General features: G+C 42.8%; 1 protein-coding gene across 1 annotated transcript; it reads right to left on the minus strand.

Annotated features, from left to right (window-relative positions):
* Nucleotides 1–7,016: 7,016 nt before the first annotated feature.
* On the minus strand, nt 7,017–22,679 carry VhaAC39-1 (V-type proton ATPase subunit VhaAC39-1). The gene is made up of 7 exons (XM_089580207.1): nt 22,504–22,679; nt 21,559–21,730; nt 18,284–18,462; nt 16,172–16,329; nt 14,925–15,101; nt 12,199–12,276; nt 7,017–7,569 (listed from the first exon to the last, which is right to left on the minus strand). The coding sequence occupies exons 1-7, from the start codon at nt 22,622–22,624 to the stop codon at nt 7,408–7,410; spliced, it is 1,047 nt and encodes a 348-aa protein (XP_089436333.1). The 5' UTR covers nt 22,625–22,679; the 3' UTR covers nt 7,017–7,407.
* Between the last annotated feature and the right edge of the window lie 1,644 nt (nt 22,680–24,323).

The following is a 24,323-nucleotide window of genomic DNA, read 5'->3' on the forward strand; positions in this document are numbered from 1 at the left end:
AATAAATAAACCCCATGTGGTGTAAATTAATCCAGAGCCCTTCACTACAGCATCTCACACAGCCCATGTGTGTGTTCGGAACGTTGAACCCCACAATTTTTACAAAACTGGATATCAGTGAATCGAAGCCAGGTGTGTAATGCTATCTTACGTAGGTACATATCTCCAAGTACCAGTAAGGTTATGCTAGCCAAGGAACCATTTATAGGAAGGCTGAACAAGTGGACTGCTTAAAAACGCTTGCTCACTTGAACAAACCTTGGAACACACTGGTGTGGTACTTAATTATCACCTCCCACAGGGCCTTATACAAATTGCTCCCAGGCCCCAGCAGCTGTGGAGCACCTGACCTAGATGCTTTTCAAAGCTGTGATGCAGCTATAGGGGACTGTAGGTGTCACTAAAAGATGAGCCTAACAACATTTACAGCTATGATCACATTCAGTACAGCTATACCTTTGCTGGACTGCTTCAAAGGTGTCCAGCCATTACAGGCAAGGAGTATCATGGGGCTTGATGAGATTAAAGGAGTATAGACTCCAAATTTTTGCTTGCATGTTTTCTTCTGTCAGATGATGTGTTAGGCATTAGTATACATATGGCTCACCCTGTGGTATTCCCCTATGACCGTAAAATAATTTATAATGCAATTTCTTCTTGGCACTTTTTTCGGAACCCGAAAGACGCGTGTTCGATCCTGGCTGTGGTGGCCGCATTTCGACGGAGGCGAAGTGCTAGAAACCCGTGTAACGTGCGCTGTCAGTGCACGAGAACCTCAGGTGATCGAAATTATCCGGAGCCCTCTACTACGACGTCCTTCAGAGCCCAAGTCTCTTTGGGATGTTAAACACCATAAAACCAAACAAAACCAAAACTAAGCTTTTTTCGGTTTCAGTTTCATCAACCGAACGATGGCTGTGACGTGTAATAAGTGTTTAGGTAATGTGAGGCATGAAAAAAACTGCATTATATTGCTGATGCTAGTTTTACTTAACCACAATGCTTAAACCAACCTGCTTCAAGACATGGAATGACAACAGGTGATGTATCAGCGGTTATATTGCAGTTTTTTTCATGCCCCACATAACCTAAACAATTTTTGCACGTCACATCCATATCGTTTGGTTGATGGAACTGAAAAAGCATGAGAAGAAATTCAGTTCTAAATTATTTTAGCCGCCATAAGCGAATACCACATGGTCGTCCATGTATTCTAATGTCTTATGATTCATTACAAAGAAAACATGCGACTGGTGAGGGTCCACTACATGGTCCACTATGATGCCCCATTGGCTATCATTCTGCTACTGAGATAAGGTTAGCTTTTTGGTCACAATGTTTTTCCTGGCTGCAGCCACCATATTTCAATGAATAAATGCTTTATTTGGTTTCCGGGATTGCACGCGTGGTCATCCTTATTCCAATATCCCAATGGCTTGGACTGCCTGTCGGGCTTTGGTGGGCAGCTTGCTCAATATGAGACACGTGTGGGCGTCTGCCTCCTACTCTGTTTGGCTCAGTGCTGCAGTGTTATGTTTCTCTAATTGTTCTCTGCAGGTCCATACCATGTGAATGATGTCGAAGACTTCTCCGCATGCAGTGGATGTGTTGTCTTTGTATTTTTCGGGCCAGATTTTGTGGTATTTGGCTAGGTTTGGGAAGGTCCTAGTCTATTCCTTCATGCTACTGCCTCCTGTCTCCTGCGTATCGTTTTCTTCCTGATTTGAGGTATTCAGTAGCTCCCTGTACGTGAGAGGGGTTGCCGGCTCTGGGGCAGTGGGTTTGAAAAGCACGCCCTCAGGCTGTTCTATTGGCTGTCTCATTGTCGTCAATTTTTTCATGTGGCTGTATCCAGAGTAATGTGTGGTTCAGACTGCCAGTCTTGTTTTCCTCCATCATGCTTGCATACTCGTCCCAGGTGGAAGGCGATCGGCAGGCCTTTTGGGAAAGCAAAATTTAAAAAACTCTACATGTGTTAACGCACTATAGTGAATCAACACTCTATATGTACAGGGTCCTTAAATGGGCCAATATCATTACACAGGCATTTTTGCATTTTTCTTCCATCAGAATGCAGTTTCTGTAGCAAGGAACTTAGAGGTAGGAAATTAATCTGTGGCCTAGGTTTCACTGTGGCAAGCCTCGCAGCTGATCATGTAGCATGAAGACAAATATTGATAAACTGAAGGACTGACGAGGCATATACAGAAATAAGAGACTGGTACAGGAGCTTACATAACAGGTGAACATGTGTCTAGATTCTTTATGCACAAAAAAAAGAATTGCTAGAGACATTGACAATTTCTTTAGTGTTACGAGCTGTAATGATAAAGCTGAACAAAGTGTACAAACTTAATGGTATACCTTTCTCAAGTCTGTACAGCAACATCTAGTATATATATGTTAATTTTTTAGAAGGTTCTGTGATGGCATCAAATATGAAATAGAGAATGTAAAAATGCAGTGCGGTTTTGATGCATGGCTTCAAGGTCAAGAAGCTAGCAATTGCATGGTAGCAATTAAGGAAGAAGTGTTGAAAGATTTTTGCCGAAAAAAAAATTTGAATATCATGAAACTTCCTTCCACAAACAAAGGAAAAGGAAGAGCACGTGGAAAAGCTTGCGTGCAGAAATTAAACGAACTATAGCATCATAATGTGAGTAATTTAAACTTGAAGGTAACTCAAACAAATTTCAAAACTTTGGTTGGCTGGCTATATTTTCGATATATTTTAGACCTGCTTAATTCGTACCTCGGATTCTCTTAAATTCGCTTATATTCAAACTTTTTGCCGTGCTCCGAATCTCCTGGCGTGAGAAGGAGCAGTGGCCAAGGTCGGATATAAGTCAGGTTTGTGGCGCCGCATGAGCTGGAAATTCAGCCCCACCAATCGGTTAACTCAGATCCGGTCCGAAGGGGAAGGGGGGCCGTGTCGATTGGAGCCGCCCATCCCCGCATAGTGTCATTTTCTGAGCTTTGCTACCAGCCCGAGGCGATATCGGCTATCGGCCATACATCGGCAAGCCAAAGACCCTTTGCACGCTGGTTCGAACACTGATTGGTGTGTTGCTGGTCTTTTTTTGTTTTCGAGTGTATCGCTGGGCGAGCACAAATATGCATTCCTCTCACTTCCCTCCGTGTGTGCAGAAAATGCGCGGTCATCACCAGCTGCTCGTGTGGAGGCCTCACCGCTACTGTATCGCAGCTGCGAATTAAGGAGGCCGTGGAAGGCCTTAGTACTTTGAAGAAATTCTGCTTTGATGTTCCTAACAGTGTGCATGCTGTGCACCATGACGGAATTGTGAGAAACTGTCACTGCATCACAATTTTCACTAAAAAGTGAATGAACCTATTTTTTTATCAGTTAAATTTTCTGTAATACGAAAGAGTCTTGTGCAAGGTTTTTTGTAGCCATTCAACTATTAGAACTTCAAATAATTCGGAACGTTTTTCCTGTCCCTTTAGGTCCCAATTAATCATAGTAGTATCATAGATCATAGTAGCGTGCACATACTTCTTATAATTCAAACTTCTGATAATTCAAACAAAAATCTCTTGTCCCTTGATGTTTTAATTTATGAGAGCCTACATATGTGGCCAATTCTGACATTGCACTGGATGTTGAGATGTTAGGCAATGTGAAGTGTAGAGACCACTGGGTTGCGAGGTCAAGTATTAGCCTAGAGTTGAAGAAAAGCTGAAAGAAAGTGGATATGAACAAGAAGCAGTTCAACCAACTCGCAGCAAGAATATGCAATAAGCTCTTGCTCAAGAATCAACATTATAATTTAGCAGAGGAAGATAACACCGAGGCAATGAATTACCACTGTGTAATTGAAGCAGAAGGCAGAATACCTATAAGCAAGACTAAGGTAAGGTCTCCCAGGAAAGAAAGTACCTTATTAAGATGTCCCAAAATATGAGCCTTCTACAAGCAGCTGCATAAAAACAGATTGACGAGTGGAACTAATGGAAGCTAAAAGTACTGGACTGTAATGCAGTGAAGATGGAAGAAACACTAGCACAGAGGAAGACTGAAAGCAGAAGAAAATTGATTGGTTTATTGGGGTTTAACGTCCCAAAGCGACTCAGGCTCTGAGGGACGCCGTAGTTAAGGGCTCCGGAAATTTCGACCTCCTGGGGTTCTTTAACGTGCATTGACATCGCACAGTACAAGGGGCCTCTGGAATTTCGCCTCCATCGAAATTTGGCCGCCGCGGCCGAGATCGAACCCGCGTCTTTCGGGTCAGCAGCCGAGCGCCGTAACCACTGAGCCACCGCGGTGGGGCAGAAGAAAATTGAGCATTGGCTGAAATCGTATCAGATACGAACAGCGTTGGTTAAAAACATAAGCCCAAGGGGTTTGCTTCCAAGCCACTTAGTCAGGTAGTCTTAGCACCTATGGGAGTCCTATGCTCTGGAGGTGCGAGGACTAGAGTACCTTTCACCTTTGAGAGTTGGAATGCTGGTGGTGCAAAACCAGCCACACTACATGGTAAAAAAGCAAACCTGTAGGTTGTATATTTTTTACAAAGCCCAAATGACTAATACAGTGATGTCAGCAGTTTGGATAACAACTTCAGGGTGCAAGAATTCTATACTGAATTATACTAGAACCAAATGAACCAGGAGACTACATTTAAAAAAAGATGGCCCAAGTGATATGACAATGCCAGTTGCAATTAAAGAAATAAGACTAGCCTTAAAAACCATTACCAGCAGGAAGAGGCAGAGGGATGATGTGATTATCAACATGCAAGAAGCCGGAAATATTGTGCTTGGAAAGCCTGAAAACTTGTACATGCATTACCTTACGATTCCAAGTATTCTAGAGACAGAGGAGGGTGCTAATAATGCTAATTTAAAGGACCTGAAAAATTATGGAAATCATGGATTCATTTACTTGAGGCTTGTCATATAGGAAGGTAACTACTTGCAGAATCAAGGCAGGATTAGGCATCAGTCAACTTGGGAAATAGGTTGGCTTTCAAAAGGAGTACTTAACCAATAAATTTCATATCATCAATGAGCTTGGAACAAAAATGCTGCAGACTATAATCAGTTCCTACATGTAGCCTTTACAAATATTTACAGTCAAAATGCATTTCAAAGCCAATGTATTGAGGAGGCATACTTTTATAAATATGCTAGAAAATATCGACATGGCCTGCTCAGTGACTCTAGACCTCCACATAAAGAATGCAAAAAATTCCAATCAAAATGGTTCAGTGCCTGCTTACCAGAAGTATTGAGGGAGAGAATTGGGGAGAATTAGGTACAAGTGTGAACAGATATACCTCAGCAACCTCTGATCAGCTGTAGTTTTGCTAGGGAAGTCAGGGGATTAATGACAGCAAATGATAGAGGATGTGACCTGGCTAAGAGAATATTTGGGCTTAAAAGTAGTAGAAAGAAAAGTTATGTTCAACAGTTTTATCTGACAAAGCTGCAGTTTTTGAAACAACAGTGCAATATAGTGATGGAAAGAAAGTTGTGGTAGCAACATTAGGACTGAGTACAGTGCGGATTAGATAAACATAGAGAGTTGATATCCTAGTTTAAGCAAAGGGGAAAAATTTAGAAAATTTAGTATGATGCCAGTATAAGCGAGCTGAAGATGGTGCAAGATAGGAGTGATATCAGATCAGACTAATGACTTCTTTATTTAAAGGGCAATTGATATGGCCTTAAAGGACTACAGACACAAAAGTTTTGCTTGCGTGTTTTCTTTGAAATGATGCGTTAAACATAGCAGAGTGGTAATCCCCTGTGACCGCTAAATAATTTATATTTGATAAATTTTTATGGCATAAGGGCGGCTTTAGCTAAAGAGCGCCATGGCACAAGGTATTTTTCGTCTACACATGGTGGGGTCAAAGACCCCTTTTTCAAGCATTTCACCCCAAATGAGCCGAGCACCAGGCCAGGGGAAAGCTTGTACCCAGTGTGCCCGGCAGCACTCGGAATTGGACCTCGCACCTCCTGCATACGAGACAGATGCTCATACCATTAGGCTACCTCTGCGGCAATTCATAATTGCATTTCTTCTTAAGGCTGTTTTGGTTTTAACAACCAAACAACGGCAGTGACGTCTAAGGTGTCTAAGTCTCTTGAGGCATGAAAAAAACTGCAATATAATTGCTGATAGATCAGTTTCATTCACTATAACACTTTAGCCAGCCTGCCTCAAGAGCTAGGATAATAGCAAATGATGTATCAGCGATAATTTGTTTTTTTCATGCCTCACATAGACTAAACCCACCTTTGATGTCGGAGCCATCATTTGGTTGATGAAGCGAAAGGCAAAACAGCATTAGAGAAGAAATTAAATTACAAATTATTTAGTCGTAGGTGAATGCCACGTGGTGATCTATGTATTAGTCTTATGCATCAATACAGAGAAGAAAACATGCAACTAAAATTAGATGTCCATACTCCTCCAATACATTTTACAATCAAAGTCAAAACTGGCAAGTGCTATATGCACAGGGTCACAATACAGAACATTAAAGCAAAAAAAAAAGGGCTACAGGCACTGCTTGTGGGTGCAGATGGTATTCTGCTAGCTTGCACCACTTGCAGCACTAGTCTCAGTTTACTTTTAAAACAAGCAGCAGAGCAGAAAAAAAAAATAATCCTGTAATTTTTAGCTCCTCTGTTCTCCACAGAGTTGGGCTGGCATGGAAAACAGTGGTATTCAGTTACTTTATTAGGCCTCTGGCTTAACTCCATACTATCAGCCAGTGCCTCCACATTGTCAGGGTGCATTTGCCCCTTAAGCAAGATAAATCTGCAAGGTTATGGGAAATAAGAATTTCAGCCAATCTCCGTACACACAAGGCTGACAAAGCTGAGCTCAATGGAACGTAAAATCATGTACTAACCAGTTTATTTGTGAAATAGAACACATTTCATTTCAGTTTTGGTTCGCACGAAGATAATTTTTCCGCTGAAGTTCTGTTCAACACCTTGCTCACAAGTATAAGCTTGTCAATTTCAATCAAATACAAGGCACACCTGTTATTTCTTACATTTATTGTTTCAACAAAACACCAAATAAACATACTATATCTGTAATATATGTATCAATATAGAGTAGCAATATTTACATGAAGGGGGCATTTTGAGGATCCAGAATAAATACACATTCACTGGGGACTGTAGGTTTATTTTAGCCCTTTGAAATGTTTTGTAGACTGGCTGCCATAACAAATTAACAAATGAAAAACAGCCTGAAGATTTCAACGCGGCTCTGATTACCACACAAAGACACAGCGAACATTGCTTCATCTTGCTGCCACCTCTTATTAGACACTTTAACAATCAGCATTTCAATGGCAGAGTTAAGTCATGCCTGGTACACATGCTACACCAAACTATTCATGCCAGCTGGCTACACGAAAACAACTAGAAAATTGGAATGTAGTTGTCAATCTTTGAGCGGTGGCGCTGTGCAACACATTCAGCAATCCAGACAATGTTGCGGCATTCCTGTTCTTTCAGCTTCACATATGCATAGAAGACTCCAGAGTGGAACTGCTGCATGAAGGCATTTACATTCAGCATCACCTGCACAAGAGCAGAAACCAAAAGCACTCAGACTGTAGCAGAATGATTAAAGACATTAGGATGATTACAAATAAGCTTAGCACAACAGTCTCGACTGGTTGGACACGTCTGCTAGTACTTCTCACCGCTGAAAACATAAGCCCAAATGACAAGACACTCTGTACAAATCTATTTAAACCATGCGTTCCTATTAAAAAAAAAAAAAATGGCTTTGCTATATTCACTGCCTTGCCGTACCTAGTATAAATTCCAACATGCAAGATTAATTCCGAGCTTCCTTCACTAACAGTGGGAGCTCAGTGGTAGTGGAAAGCTGTGCATCTAGCTGCCAATCGAAAGGGTGGGGAGGGGGAGCAGAAAAATCTTGTTGTAACAGTGGTTATTCTTTGTCCTTCACACTCAACCTGCACAGTTCTGAGGTACAACAGCAACAGCTCAGTGTGCAAAACAATGCAACAATTACCTGGGACCTTAGCAATAACACGGTGGGCATCACTTTTCTGAAGCTTCACATTTTAAGCAATCAGTGTCACTCAACCCTCCACTATCACTGAACTAGAAATAATAAAACTCTCCTGTACATTGAAAATGAGACTTGGGACATTTGAAAGCATAATAAAGCTATACAAGTTTGCTCATATTATAACAGTTCTCATATTTTACTTCTTTGTTTTGTAAGCTAGATATTGTGGCAATGTGCAGAGGAAAGTTTGCTGTGAAGGCATAAGGAAAACCAGCAGCTTTATTGCATAGAACAGATCCTATGTGAACATAATCATATAAGCATCCAGTAATTTTTTTTATCAGTTAAATAAGAAATCACTTTGTGAACATGTTTATAGTTATAACTTGAAGTTAGATGCTCTAAATGTGACTTTATTCCAACATAAGCAAATATGTGCTCCAATATGATCACAAGTATATATATTTCATTGAATGTCAAGTAAAAATAGCCCGAACAGTTTTAATTGCCATGTCTCCCCTTAAGTACCACCAGGTTTAGAAGTAGCCAGCAATAAGCTCTAATGAAGCTAATCAAGGTTAAAGCTGCAAAATAGGCACATGAGCCTCGGTAGTTCTGAATGAAAAAACAAGGCCTAGGAATGCGAAGCCTAGGAATAAAACATCAGCTAATTCACTTTTTCTCCATCACCATCACCACAGTTTTTGCATGCATGCTGTGCAATCCCTTAGGGCAAAAGCATGAATATAAAATGTTACCCAAATAAGAACCTAAATTCATGTACCTTTCAGTGCGGATGACGGCAACGAAACGTTAACAAACGCTCTGAAGACGTACCGTATTTACATGCTTATTACGCAATATTTGTTACCCAGTTAATCAGTTTCAGAACGCATCTCACATTATATTCGGAACCAAGGTGCGCATATACGCAATATTTTCTTTTCTTGCTGCTGCAGGTAACTGCAGTGACCTTCACCACCACACTCTCAAGCTATTAGGAGAGGCCAACTTTTCGATTAGGCCGCGCAGAGCACACGGGGAAAGGAGAGGGTGGCTATGAACGTGGAAAGAAGGTGGCCGTTGAGAAAGAGAAGGCACGGAAACAGTTGTGTGGAGTAAGGAAAGGAAAGAAGGGTGAAGGAGCGCAGGGCTGGGCAGCACGAAACACTGAGCAGCGTGGCACGACTCTATTTTAGTGTGCCACCACCGTTTTCTCTAAGCTCTCAGCTGTATGGTTTTAACAGGCTGACATCAAGTTATAATTGTTATACATATATGTACACACACACATACATATTAAGGAGGCCAACAGTCACCGAAACCAAGGTGCATAAGTGAATGCTTCTATGTTTTTAAATTTATAACATTGATTTACGGCAAAATTAACTGCACACACAAGCACACAAAAGGTGTTATACGTAGCTTGAACCAAGGATTAAAAACAGTGTCGCACCAGAGCTGAGTGAAGCCAATGACATATTGCTACCCATTGTGTGGGGCTCCTCAGAATATCTTTTAAACTGTGCTTAACCAGTTAATCAGCTTAGATAAATTATGCAAAAAATTTAAATATTCACCTTAGAGTCACGTGCATTTCGTTAAGTTGTAGAGGGGTTACGAAACAGCCTATACAGCCTATCCAGTGTTTTTTTTTTTTTTTGTAGCACTGTCTCTTCTATATGGCCCTTTTTTCTACGATTTAAAGGGACACTGAGGAGAAATTGAAGTTGACTTGCATCGACAGAATACCAGCTCCTGATTACAAAAACGCCATTCATACTGACAACAAAGCTCTTGTAACGTAGAAAAGAGCAAGAACCAAAATACAGGTATCGCCGCCACAGGCCAAACTCGCAAGTACAAGCTTCATGACGTCATAGGACAAAACAGTGTTGCTAGAACCAATAGTTCTAGCAACACTAGAACACGAGAAGCCACGAATCAATGAGGCGCAGCAAATGCATGCCCAAATCTCCTTGACGTCGCCAGATGGCGCCACGTACCCGACAGCTACGCGCTCCTGCAGCGCCGGGACCAATCGGCGCCTGCTCACAGCGCTATGCGGGCTCCCGGTATTCCGCTAATGGTAACAAGGTACACGGTATGCTAAAGGTGTCTATTTGCAAGAACTTCGTTGACAACTTCGAGAACGGGATCCATTGTAACGCTGGCAAAACGCCGGTGCAAACGTAAACGAAGCGACGGCCACAATAGCCGATAGATGCCTTCAACGTGCGGCCGGCGGTAGCATTCTTTTCGGCTGCTGCTGGGCCGCACTGCTGGCCGCCAGAAATCACGGAGTCTGCGTTACGTCATGTTCACGTCATGTTTTACGTCACTTAGTCCTGTGTCGTCATTGGAGAATCCCAAGTTTGAATCAGAGCGGCGGGAAAAACTTTTTTAACTTCGAATCCAAATTTCTTAGAAATAAATGCATCTTTCACTGCCGGCCAAGTGGCAACAAAGCCATGAAATGCCGAACTATCGGATTTTGCTATAAAAAAAAATTAATAGAACTCTCCTCAGTGTCCCTTTAAAGGAAGTCCGCACAATATGAAAAAAAAAAAGAAAACTTGATCGTGCTTTTGCATTATGGTTTATGGGGTTTAACGTCCCAAAGCATGAGAGACGCTGTAGTGGAGGGCTCCGGAAGTTTCGACCACCTGGGGTTCTTTAACGTACACTGACATCGCACAGTACACGGGCCTCTAGAATTTCTCCTCCAAAGAAATTAAACCACCATGGCCGGGATCGAACCCGCGTCTTTCGGGTCAGCAGCTGAGCACCATAACCATTGGGCCACCGCAGCGGCGCACTACCATATTGTAGCACTGCCAAGCGCGTTCTGAGTGAACGAAGCATGCTCGCTCGCAGCCTCAAGTGAGTGGCCGAAGCCGCTCTCTCAGCATAGGCTTGAAAGTGCGTCACCACATTCTTCCTGAACATGGAAAGCGTGTGCCATGATCTGCAATAAGTAATAGGCAGGCCATCGACAGCCGATTCAGATGGAGCTTCTACTGAGCCATCGCACAGACAAAACAAAACAGAAGAGAAAGCAGTGAAGTAACGTATTTCAAGGTAGCCTCCTTTTGTGTGTGTGTGTCAATGCGCAGCCCGCCGAACTGAGTGGCTGATGCTCACTTGGGCACAGTCAGCGCTTACATTTTGTTTGTTCAAAACACTGCTGAGAGCTCCGAAATATGGTAGCACAAAGGAGCACATGAGTGCAGTCATGTGATTTTTTTCATATTTCGCGGGCTTTCTTTAAATGCCATAAATAAGGGCCTTGTAGGCAGTACGTTGGTACAAAAAACTGGGTTGGTTCTTTCTTAACCCCCTCTTCAACTTAACGAAATGTACTTGAGTGAATATTAGAAAATTTACTTAATTGATCTTAGCTAATTAAGTGGAATTAAATTCTCTGAGGAGTGCCACACGACGGGAAACAATATCTCGTCGGTTTCACCCAGCTCCAGTACACCACTTTTTTAAATCCTTGGTTCAAGTTATGTGAAGCCGCCGCGGTGGCTCAGTGGTTATGGCACTCGGCTGCTGATCTGAAAGACGCGGGTTTGATCCCGGCCGCGGCGGTCGAATTTCAATGGAGGCGAAATTCTAAGGCCCGTGTACTGTGTGATGCCAGAGCACGTTAAAAAACCAACCTCAGGTGGTCGAAATTTCCGAAGCCCTTCACTACGGCGTCCCTCACAGCCTGAGTCGCTTTGGGACGTTAAAACCCCAATAAACCAATTCAGTCTACCGTGACCCGATACTCCGATACTTTCATTTTTGGCGAGCAATACCTACCGATACACAAAATATATTGAAAGATAGTTGATGTAGTACAGACTTATGCAAAGTGAAGCAGGTGAGGACACGGGGGTCTGCAGACATATATGACCCCACCCCCCCAATCTCCCAGGTTACTACAACCAACAATGAAACAATCTGCTCAAAGAGCAAAGGAGTGCACAAACTTTTAAAAGCTGTTGGCATGGTCATTTGAGCGGTTCATTAATGCCCACTGTATTCTGGTGAAATCAAACATGCGTACTATGATTTCGAATCAAGTGCTGTTTTTTGTTTCACTGATGCACTGCACCTTCACACCTAATAAATTATGCCTCACTCGTAGTCATAAGGCGGAAGTTCAGATGGCATACCTCATGCTCAAAGAACTTGTCCTCTAGTGTCCTCTCATCAGGATTGTTTCCAGCTCCACCAAAAAGCACGTTGTATTGCTATAAGAAAGCACATTAAACAGTTAAAAAACTCTAAAAACAAATAATAAATGTACAGATGAATACACTTGCAAAACACTCAAATCACACAGTGAGCCCCTGATAAGTGTAAAGTGTTACTGCTGAAACAGCTGCACTGAGTCTCGTTAGAATGCAACAGCAATTTAGTGCTCATCATGGGTCTTGCTGTGTAGTGAAAGCAAGATGCAAAGGCTAAGCTCCCTACAGGCCACTGAGAATGTGGGCTGTGGAATCGAGTTCAGGCATTGCAAAGGAATGCAGAAGGAACGTGACCTGCTTACACTGCAGATGAAGATGCCACTCCCCATTCATTTTACAAGAAGCCTAGTTCTGTTTCTCCTGCACTCTACTGGACTGCACTATGCCTCCGGCAACAACCTCAGAAGCCACTCTGCCAGGCCCCCTTCCTCCCTGGCACTTTTGATTGGCTTCTTAATATCTCGCTCACATCTATGTCTCTGGCGTCCGCTGTCCTGCTCACACAGTCTTTCCCTTTAATTAAAGGGAGAGAGAAGCACTCACTGACCGTACGTCGCTCTCTCTTTTCGAATGAAAACACCACTGATCAGCTGAAGAACCAGGCCAAAATTGCATTTCACCCATAATGCGACTGAATTAAAAAACAATTTAAAGACTGACTGTCTAAGAAAAGCCTCTCCCCTGGAAGTGAAGTGCCGCATGGCCCACCCCCGTGACAGCACCCACCCCAGGGCCTAGTCTGGGCCATGCCCACCTGGATCATGACCAGGAAGAGGACATTCTAGAGAGTGGGCTTTTCTTAGCCCACAGGCTCCTTGAAGCCCAGTGACAAATGGGCCATTCTCGTGGAACAACAGGCAAAAGCAACAGTTTTGGATCACATACCATGCCACATCAATGGATAATTACGCGAAAACTCTGTGGAAAAGTCCTTCATACAGCAGGCACTTAGCTCATCGAATGCAACCTGGAGCAAAAACTTCAAAATCCCTTAGTGCCCAGGACTGCTACATTTCTAAACACTAGAAACCGCAATTGCTGACAGGCTTTAACTTTAATCCTTTGATGCATATAGCCTTTCTGGTTTGCTGCATGCATGCAATACAAGCTAAATGCAACAGAACAATATACTTGTTTGCAAAGCAAACCTCTCTGGTTTGCAGCCTGTACTTATGCCTCAGAAGCAACAGCTGCAGAAATGCATCAACACCTTGCAAGCATACTTATTTTTATTAAAACTTAATGTACCAAAAAACAGCTTCTGTAATATCCCCAATGGTCCATTTGAGCACCATGCATCCCTTTGTGGAAATCATGCACATGTCACAACTATGTACTACTACGCCTGGTGTACTGAAGTTGTACCAGCACCAAAACCAGCATGGAATGTCACCTATGATGTTCTTGAATGTCGCATGTGCTGCTAACGTAAAAAATGCAGGCAGCACTTGGGTGCGCCTACCTACCACCTGGATGTGACAGCATAAGAGTGACGCAGTGTGCTATGAGGCCATCTTTTGTTCTTCCCCGACCTTTACATGTTTCAGAGCAGACAAGGGAAGGAAAGGAGGGGCCCGTTGTGACATACACGACAGAAGCCAACAGTCAACCAAAACCAAGAAGCATAGGTTTTTTTTTTTTTTAAATAATTTGTGGTGTTCATCAATGGGAGATTAATAGGGTAATTATTTTAAATATAATGGATTAGAAAGCAGACAAAAAAACAATCACATGCCACCAGATCTTGCATGCCCAGCCCCAGTGAACTTTTACAAAAGCTCCCCTAGGCATCCATCTTCAAAGATTAAACTTGAAATCTCCAGGAATGCCAGTCGCAAGGATTAACCCGTCAAAGGCTGTGTGCTTTCCAGGCGGCTTAGTAAACATGGCAACAAAACAGATGTTAAGCCGGTGTCGCTGCACATCGAACAGTTGCACATAAAATTACTTTAATGAGCAACACACTTCCACATAATTACTACAGGGAAATGTAAAAGTGCAGTAGTTCAACCAACTAAGGAAGGACATAAAGGGTAAAGATTGTAACTGATTCAGGCTGTACATGTAACTATGAAATTTTGCAGCTTCTGTGCTGCTTCCACTGTCTCCCTATACAACTAGAGACATAACTGCCAACATGCCTACCTCCTTCAATATGGTTCAGGGTTATTAAGCACAGTGCACATGCTAGATGCACATTTTGGCATTTGCCATTTTACAGACAAAGCAAAGGAGTTGCAATAGGAAATATATAGTTGAGGGTCCTGCACCGTGGACTACTTTTGTACCTTTTCACTGCTTACGCTGTCAGCTTATAGCAGAGAGCACAATGCACGGATGCATATTATAGGTGCAGGATGAGGTAGCCATGTATATTATACAGTGCACGAAGTGTTTCACATTTTGTATTATATAACTATCTGAGTTAACTTTCAATACAGCAGATTTATTTTCTAGTGTATAAAACGAAGTATATTATCTTTTGTAATTTTCACCAGTATTGAAACGAAAATGTAAAGTATTTACGCAAAACAGCAGATCTCACCATTTGCTCACAGACAGCATAGGCTACAGATTACAGGCTAGAAAGATGCAAAAAGTATGTGTAGGAGCATTATAAATGCTACTGCACTGAAAGAAAGCCTTACCGCATAGTACTCTGCAATGCTCCGCACTTGGTCATAGTCATCTGCTTTAGCAAGGGCATTCAGTCCATCAGGGTAAAGGTGGCCGCACTTGGGAAAAAGCTTTGCTCGGTCTTCTTTTGTAAGTTCAGTGCCAAATGAATTGATGGTGATAATAAATGCCCGACGGTCAGCTTCAAACTGTGGGGGCAAAGTGAGCCCAAGCTTAAGTTTCACCACACACATCAGCACAACGACAGATATTGTCTGCATCTACCGCAGGCTGAGAAGAAAAATGTATCCCTTCATTGAGCACCAAGAGGATTACTTTTTTTAATTCTTTTTTAATATATAGTTCTAGACTGCTCCATCAACTCCTCTACATTCAAACAACTTGTGCAGATCTGCTCACCAGCCAACTATTTTTGGGCCAACAGCATGCAGACATCCAAAAAAACTGTTGTGCTTGCGTTAGTTCTTTTGTCAGTGTAGAGTGCTGAGCAAAAATGGAATATATGAACTACTATCCACTTGCACTATATCCAGTGATAGCAGCCCCCCCGCCCCCCCTATATGCCATGACAGCACCCACCTGGATCACAAGGCCACACACCTGAATCACATGGCCATGGTCACACACAACCACTCAGGTACACAGCGGCAAGTTCAGTGCTTCTAATGTTTGCTTCTTTCATACGCGTACTCAACTGATACCCACATTCAGCATGTATTGCAATGTAGCACATTTTCGAACGTCAACATTTCACTATTTCTGTGCACATAGTTTTCACCAACTAACTGCTCAACTTTTCTGATACCTCTTCAGCTGCATGCGTTCTCAAACACTATACATTTTACCTTCTTTGTACAGTTTCGGCAGTTAATTCTGTGCAGCAAGAGGAATACAAACAATGGGCAAATCACATGCATTTACACTTGCACCTAAAAATGTACCGAGCATATACATATATCTCTTTGCATGAAATCCAGATACAAGGGTTGATTCAAAAGCCTGGATTTCATAATCTCTAACAATGCTCCTAAAGGTCCTAATAACATGTGCAGAGAAGGCTGCTATTCTCAAAATCACATTTTAATAGCTACAATTACTGGCGCGACACAGGACTCCACATATAAGTGGACGCCGCCCTTGAACAGTAGCCATCAATTTACAATGCATGCAAAAAACAGAAGCCACCACTGGCTTTAACCTTAATTCAAAAGCAAGATCATTTAGCCAAAGGGTAGAAACAAGGCAGAAACATGCTCACAGCTAAAATCTCGAGCATGACATCTGCAGTAGTGCCTCCAATACTTTCACAAAACTTGTAGAAGTTTTCCAGGTAAGCCTTGTAGAGGGTGTTGCGGATAATTTCAATATTCATCTCATCAAGGTCTTGTTCAGAAATGCAGTCCACGAAGAAAGGTGCTGCATAACACAGAATTAGGCGAGTCCATTGTAAAATAGATGCTTTGCAGACAAATGCAAAATATTCAAGACAAGACAAATAACAGGACAAAAACATTACCTGCTCGTTTATTTGTTTTGCACTCTTGCACTCTTTCCCAAGCTAAACATGCTATTAAGCTTAAATAATTAGCAGACTTAAAGTTAAGTGGCTATGTCTCGCAAAAAGAATTGCAGCAAGAGAGTTTATGTCATTAAAAGTGGATAACCTAATGCTTACATAGGGACTGTAAAGGCTCCGATGACACTTCACACTGTGAATACAAGACGAGTCAATTCAACTAGCTATTTGCTTTCCTCATGTCACGTTTCTTGTGATCAAAATGCATCCCACAAGAGAATCTTGAAACAGAAGCACGGAAAAAGAGGCATACAAAATTAAAACATGTGCCGCCACTGCTTTTATGCCCACTGTGTGTGATCAAGGTATGGTGCTTGTACTTTGTGCTCTGACTTGGTAATGCCACATGGACAGTGTCAGCTTGGATAAACAAAATACAGCATGCACACTGCAGCATGGTTTATGAACTCAACTCATGCACTGCTGTGACAAGCTTCTTTTTCATGCACCACTTTGAGGTAGCCTCAGGTCCCACTTCACACCTGAAGAGAAGGTAATAAAACTTGTAGCGCTTGAAAACTCGGACAAATACGAAGTAGACAACATGGCCATTAATTTCCACCTGAGTTGAAAGTTAGTGATGCTGTCTCCCTCGCGTCTGTCCATGTGTTCAATTGCTACAAGTTTTATCATGGCAAACCAATTTGCCCGAACAGTCACCCTGAGAAAGTAATGACTCAAATCAACTTCACAATGTAAATTATTTAGACTGCCTCTCTTGTACTTCCTGTGAAAAGAAGTTTTCCAAGCACATAGTGTAATGGTCCATTTTAACTTCATTAGCATGCAGGTTGAAGTAAAGAAATTGTATGTGTAAATGTAGCATAAAACAACACACACACAAAAAAAAATTGTTCATGTAACAATGAAATCAAAGGTTTCAAAAGCTTGAATAAGTACAAATGACCTGAAAACCTCATCCATACTATGGCCATGTCTATTATCTAAAACACACAATTCAAACAGCCTTGTAGTGAAACATTTTACAGAAAATATACCGAAGACAATAAAATTCTCTCTCTCTCCCCAGAAAATTCCATCAACTAAGAAAAAGTTACCACATTATCCTATTTCCATAGCTTTTAACTGCATTAGCACTAAATATTGGCTAACTGGTGACCAACTATGTCATGCATAATGCCAGCTACGTGAAAATAGGCAGCATCAAACTGAAAATTTCTTGTGGTAGAGATTGGTCCAATGGTTCTTGATAATCACAAAGTGAACAAGAGAGGGGAGAACCTCAGGGTGCTTGACAACGTTTCAACAAGAGGACTTGTCTTAGTTCATATTGGGAGGTACAGCGCAAAAGAGACTTAAGACGTAAATATGAACCGTTACCAAGTTGCCCAACTGTCCATCCTTCTAGCTGTCTTCGTCTAGGCCAAGCGTTCATCATTGGCGGGGTCTAAAGAAACAATTTACAGAAAATATACCAAAGACAATAAAATTCTCTCTCTCCCCAGAAAATTGCATCAACAAAGAAAAAGATATTGAAGACAACCGTTCCCACTTCACACCCTCCTCCCTCTCATGGGGCCTTCCTCCTCAGAGGGATGACCCTATTTAAACCTTGCCAATGATGAATGCTTGGCCCAGACAAAGACAAGTCCTCTTGCCGAAACGTTGGCAAGCACCCTGAGATTTTCCCCTCCCTTGTTCACTTTGGGATTGAAAATTTTTTGGTTAGTTGTGTGATGCTGAAGAAGGATTTACTTCTTGTTCAAGGTGCAAACAAAAAGGTTTGATGGCCATTATTTTTGACGCTTCGCATCAGCATGAAGACAGACATACCAAGTGGTGTGTCAACGATCACTGCATTGTACAGCTCAGCAGGTGTGGAGGCAATGTGAATGGCTTCCATTTGGTCAAAACTGCCCAAAGGATGACACTTTGGGATCAACTCTCCAATAGGCCGCTGGTGGAGAGTCCCTGTGATCAGCAGGATGATGTTGTCGATCATGTAACTGTACCTGGAAGGATCAAAATGCTACAGTCACTATCAAAACAGGCATGTGAAACTGCTATGCTCTAGGTGCCAGAGGTACAGTCGACGTGCAACTACAGCACACTAAATAGCAGTTACGAAACCGCACACAATCTCCAATTGTACTCGCTAAATCCCTAAAAGGAATTTTCAGAAGTACACAGTGCTACAGGCTTGTTTCATAAGTTAAGTACAATAGTGAATTATTTTTTTTTCATGCTATGCACTCGGAGAGATCTGAAAACAACAGAGCGGTCCGAATAGTCTACTCCATCACAGTTGTTCCTCGCAGCCCTACGAAAGCTACGATGAGTGCGCAGGCAATGTTCTATCGCTGCGGAATGTAGTGCCAGCATAAAATAGGCATACGAGCATATGGAATAGCTTGCTTTAAAGTGCGCATGCGCTAAATGTTATTTCATATCGAGTGCGCATGCGCTAAATGTTATTTCATAGCATTATGTATGCTATTTCCCGAGTTTTGCGTGCATGACTCTTGCGCGCTCCAAAGCATCGTTTCCAAAATGCCGGTGCCACTCAAAGCAGGACCTCTTGCCTCAGACTGAATTCGTCTGTTACTGCCGTTTTCAGAACGTTCAGTGACCATTAATGGGTCACCGGGCTTTCGCTTCGTCTCATCTCACCTATAATCGATAAATTCATTTTTAATCTAGAGTGACTATGCTCCTGCTTTTAACCCTAAAAGGAAGCGTCAATTTGTTGACAAAATTACTTCCCGTTCTAACCACCAGATGGTGCCACTAGGCTGAGCTTATCGTTTTGTCTCTGCAGGCACTGAACTAAAAGTCATCATCATCATCAGCCTGACTACGCCCACTGCAGGGCAAAGGCCATGTCTCTCCAAATAACCCTGTCCTTTGCCAGCTGTGCCTACAGTGTCCCTGCAAACTTCTTAACCTCATCCGCCCAACTAACTTTCTGCCGCCCCCTGCCATGCTTGCCTTCTCCTGGAATACACTCCGTTACCCTTAAAGGGGCCCAGAAACACAATCTTAGTTAACTGTTTTGCCTGTTGATTGCATACAGTGAGTTATAATGGTGCTATTAGCGTCGGCAATACCGCGTACATTCCGTTTTTTAATATTTTAATGTCCTCCCAAAAACAACTTCATGGCTCTGATGGTGCCGCCACACAGTGGCGGGTTTTTAGCAGCGGATATGACATCACCGTGCGCGAGCTTGAAGACCGGACAAACAGTAAATATACTGCAAATTGTGTGAATAAATAGAGACATTTTGTCACCTGTCTGCGTTTTATATTAGATCAACAAAAACAATTTGTTTGTCTTAGATAAAAGCCCTGCAAAGCAAGTAAAATAAAAACACACCACCAGGGGCGCTCTGGCATGGAAACAACGCTGCCAGTCTCACAGAGAGCAGGCAACCATGGAGTACAAACTTCCGCGACGTGCTCTGGCTGGCTGTTTTGATTGGTTGCGCCAGGTGCCGTCATTGGGAGAGCGAAATAGGAGTGGGAAGCCCCGCCAAAATCGAGTTGAGGGCAGCGTTTTGTTTGCTTGTATTTTGAAATTTCTTCACTGAATAACTCCCGTTCCTGTGCATCGATTCCTGTAATTCTTTTTAAGTCAGCATCTGTGTGACATAAAGAACCCACCTGAAGTATAGCCGGTATTCCCCCAGGCAGTGTTTCGTAGCCCCTTTAAGGACCAGCGGTTATCTTGCCTTCGCATCACATGCCCTGCCCAAGCCCATTTCTTCCTCATGATTTCTACTAGAATCTCATAAACCCACTCCGTCCGCTTCTGGGCTCTTAACATTACATCTATCATTTTTCTTTCCATAGCTCAAGCGTTGCATTGTCCTTAACTTAAGCTGCACCCTTTTTGTCAGCCTCCATGTTTCTGCCCCATAGGTGAGCACCGGTAAGATATAAGTGTTATATACTTTTCTCTAGAGGGATATTGGTGAATTGCCATTCATGATATGAGAGAACCTACCATACCCGCTCCACCCCATTTTTATTCTTCGTTATTTCCCTCTCATGGTCCGGACCAGCAGGTCACTACCTGCCCTAAGTAAACTATTCCCTTACTGCTTCCAGCACCCCGCTACCAATTGTGAACTGCTGTTCCCTTGCTAGGCTGTTGAACATTGCTTTGGTCTTCTGCATGTTAATTTTTAGAGCCACCATTCTGCTCTGCCTGTCAAACTCATTGATCATGATGATGACCTGTGACCAAGAGTGCCATGGCACAGGGTTGTTTTTCTTCTGCTCAAGGTGGGGCCAAAGACCCATTTCCCAAGCATTTCACCCTAAAGAAACCGAGCACCAGACCAGGGGAAAGCTTGTACCCATTGTATCACCGGTGGGTACCCGGTGGCACTGGGGATCGAACCCCGCACCTCTGGCATGCGAGGCAGATGCTCAAACGCTTAGGCCACCGCTGTGGTACCAACTCATTGATCGTGCTTTGCAATTCATCACCAGAGTGACTCAGCAAGGCATTGTTATCAACAAATTTGATTATTTAGGTATTCTCCATTAACTCTTATCCCCAACTGTTCGCAGTTCAGGCTTCGGAATACCTCCTGTAAACAGGCAGTGAACAGCATTGATGAGATTGTGTCTCCCTGCCTGACGCCCTTCCTTATTACAATTTTATTGCTGACTTTATGGAGGACTATGGTAGTTGTGTGGTTGCTATAGACATCTTCCAGTATTTTCACATACGGCTCTTCTACACACCGATTCCACAATGCCTGCATGACTGCTGAGGTTTCCACTGAGTCAAATGCTTTCTCATAACCAATGAAGGAAAGTACGAATGTGCCAAATGACGTAATGTCATGCAATATGCTTGCGTTTAGCACTTGTAAGCATGCATACGGTTATGGTACATAGACGGCGTTGATTTATACTCTTTTCTAACCATATCTGCATACTCCGCGAGTAGACGACACACAGACAGTTAGGCGCGGAGGAACACATTTAGCACGCTCTCCTGATTGGCTGAGGAGGTCTCTGCCTTTGGTAGTGCTGCAAGTTAGTAATGGGATGGAGTATCATTTCATGTGCTTAAAGAATGAAGATCATGCGTACGTAATATAGTCCAAGAAAGTGGCCAATGGCTCAACAGCATGATTTCGCATGTGCCGAAATTCCACCACAAGCTTTTCACGCAGCTTGTCATCAATAACTGAAACAGTGAGAGGGCTTGCTTCATTTGCCAGGAAGTTGCCATAATCTGTGCTCTGGAGGTGAAGCTTTAGATCTGAAAGAAAAGAAATTTTGATCCATATTTTTAAAGACACGAACAAGTGACACGCATAAAAACAATTTGTGATAACAAGCTCTTTACGCACAATGCGCACTTCGAGGTACGAGACGGTCACCTGAACGTCTATTCACTCCTAAAAAATGCGTACTTTATAAAAGGGTGCACTGCAATCATGACCTGCAGCGACAACGGAGCAGAAAAATCGGCTCTTACAATCTTTCTTTCATACAGCCCTACGCAGACTTTCATGTTTTGTGGACGTCGGAAACACGCCACAAGCACTGCTCGCATGTAACCGCAAATAACACTGTTTAATCAACCCATAACATCCATAACATTTATGCAAAAGTGCAGCAAAAACTTCGTTCAACATCATGCAGACAATCTGTATGCATATGTAAATACATCTACAATATGCATATAGATAAGGCAAAATGTGCATTTTGAAATAGGGCGTATAGTTATGATCACATGCCTTATTTCATGCGACAAGCTTTGAGAGAAACTTACCATGATTAGCGAAGAGCAAGGAAGAATAGACACCCGCCTGCTCATGTAAACACAGTACGCCGCCAGAAAAGCCGGTAGCAAGCGCAATTCAAAATGGTCATTCAAAAATATAGCACAAAGTACAAAAAAAAAGTTATATAAAGCTTGCACTACTGTGTGATTCGTAACATTTTACAGCATATGCAAGGAATCACAAGGTAAAGAGCGCCGGGGATGGGTGTAGCGCCAAGCAGATTTAAAGGTGCACGGCTTCTCACCTTCGAGGGTCTCGCACTGCACGAGATTCAAGTAATCACTCTGCTTAAGGATTCCACCCTTAAAACCTCGAACCAAACCTTCAAGATAGCCATTGCTCATATTAAAGAGCAGCTGAGACATTTTCACACCTTATTGATCATATGACTGCTCACCGCAGTTCAAGGCAGATTGCAGAAAACGGAAGCAGCCTGCTGCCCCCTCGCGGGCAAGCATCGGAAAGAAAACGGTTTCGTTTTTTCTTTTTGTGCGCGTACAGTCGATGCAGTTTCGTTTTTTCCCGAGACGCCCCCAGCTACAGGCAGTTCCATGTTGAAAAACTGCAAGCTTCTAGAACGCGCAAGCTTTCAGAAACTTGCGCTGTAGCACACATCAGCATACTTTAATTACTGCAAAAAAACTTTATTATGTTGACAGTAGTGCGGGCTACAGTGAACTGTAGTAAAGAGCTCCTTCTGCAGAAAAGCTGGCGTCGGCGTTACCAAAAAATCCGAATGGGTAGAAAAAGTGGTTCGGTTGAGCTTCCTCCTCCTTCCTTCTGTCTTCCTCCTCATCCTCATATAAACACGCAGATGGACGACTTACGTTACAAGCGTACAAGCGTTGCCTCTCAAGCTGCAATGCAGCAAAACTGCAGCCTAGACGGGAATCGAACCCTTGACCCTCGGGATGCGAATCAGACACTCTACCGCTACCCCACGCAGGCATTTTTTGTCTTTATTGCCTGTTTTGACAGATTACAACAGATCATAAACAGATGTTCTGCGCTGCACACTCAAACAACAAGAACGGACATGAGTTTCACTCGCGTGAGAAAATCAAAACTGTCTCAGGGAACACAACTCTCCCATCAACTCGATAACTTCATCTCCAAAACATAGCTCCTTGTACACTTCACGCAGCTTAAATATGTTTTCTTTGAAGTAATCGCGGACAGAACGTGCATCTTCATCACAGTGTCGTACAGCCATCCTGCTTCGCCAAATACTGTGCAGGCCAAGCAGGAAAATTACATCATATTTATAAAGATCCGGCTCTATGTCCAGGAATCGTATCCCATACGGCGTTAGGGGTAAGTCTTTCTTTATTGTACGCTGGAGCACGTCCCAAAAGAGCAGCGCATCCCAGCAATCAATAAAAACGTGTTCTATTGACTCTGGTTTGCGACACAACAAGCAGTCAGCACCCCATGGTAGAAACAATCCCTTTTCCTCCATCCATGTTTTAACCAGCAACGTCCCAGTGTGTAACTTGAAGAAGAACGTCTTCACACCCGCTGGCACCAACATTTTTCGTACTCTTTTTAAAACATTTCCTGCTTGGCCTCCACTATACATAGATCGATAGATTGGCTCCGGGAAGACAGAGTCGAGCAAATCTTTTAACAATTTCTTACGCGTGACATTAGAAAGATATTCCAAACTGAAGCGCGCATTCAGAAACCGGAAAGCAAAGACCACTTCTTTCAAAAACCTACTTGCACTGTATCTCATCCCGTCCACACTGGAAATAACATAGTTTGGCAAAGCCGAAGAAAGCCTCACTTGAATAAATGTCCGCAGGAAAGGGTCGCGTTGATCTCGAAGAAACAGAAATCTTGACACCACCTGCCTCAGGTACAAGTGTGGCAAGGAAAGACCCCCTTTTCTCAAACGCTGAAATAAATTATCACGTTTAGTCCTCTCCCATGAGGACTGCCAAACAAAAACTGCGAAGAGACGATGAAACTTTTGAATGCTAAGTCGAGAGCATGAAAGGACCTGCAACAAATAGCACACTTTTGAAACCAGATATACATTGCATATGTTTGCGCGCGTGAATA

Source organism: Amblyomma mixtum, chromosome 3 (genome assembly GCF_055824585.1).
Source record: "Amblyomma mixtum isolate Tamu chromosome 3, ASM5582458v1, whole genome shotgun sequence".
NCBI lineage: Eukaryota > Metazoa > Arthropoda > Arachnida > Ixodida > Ixodidae > Amblyomma > Amblyomma mixtum.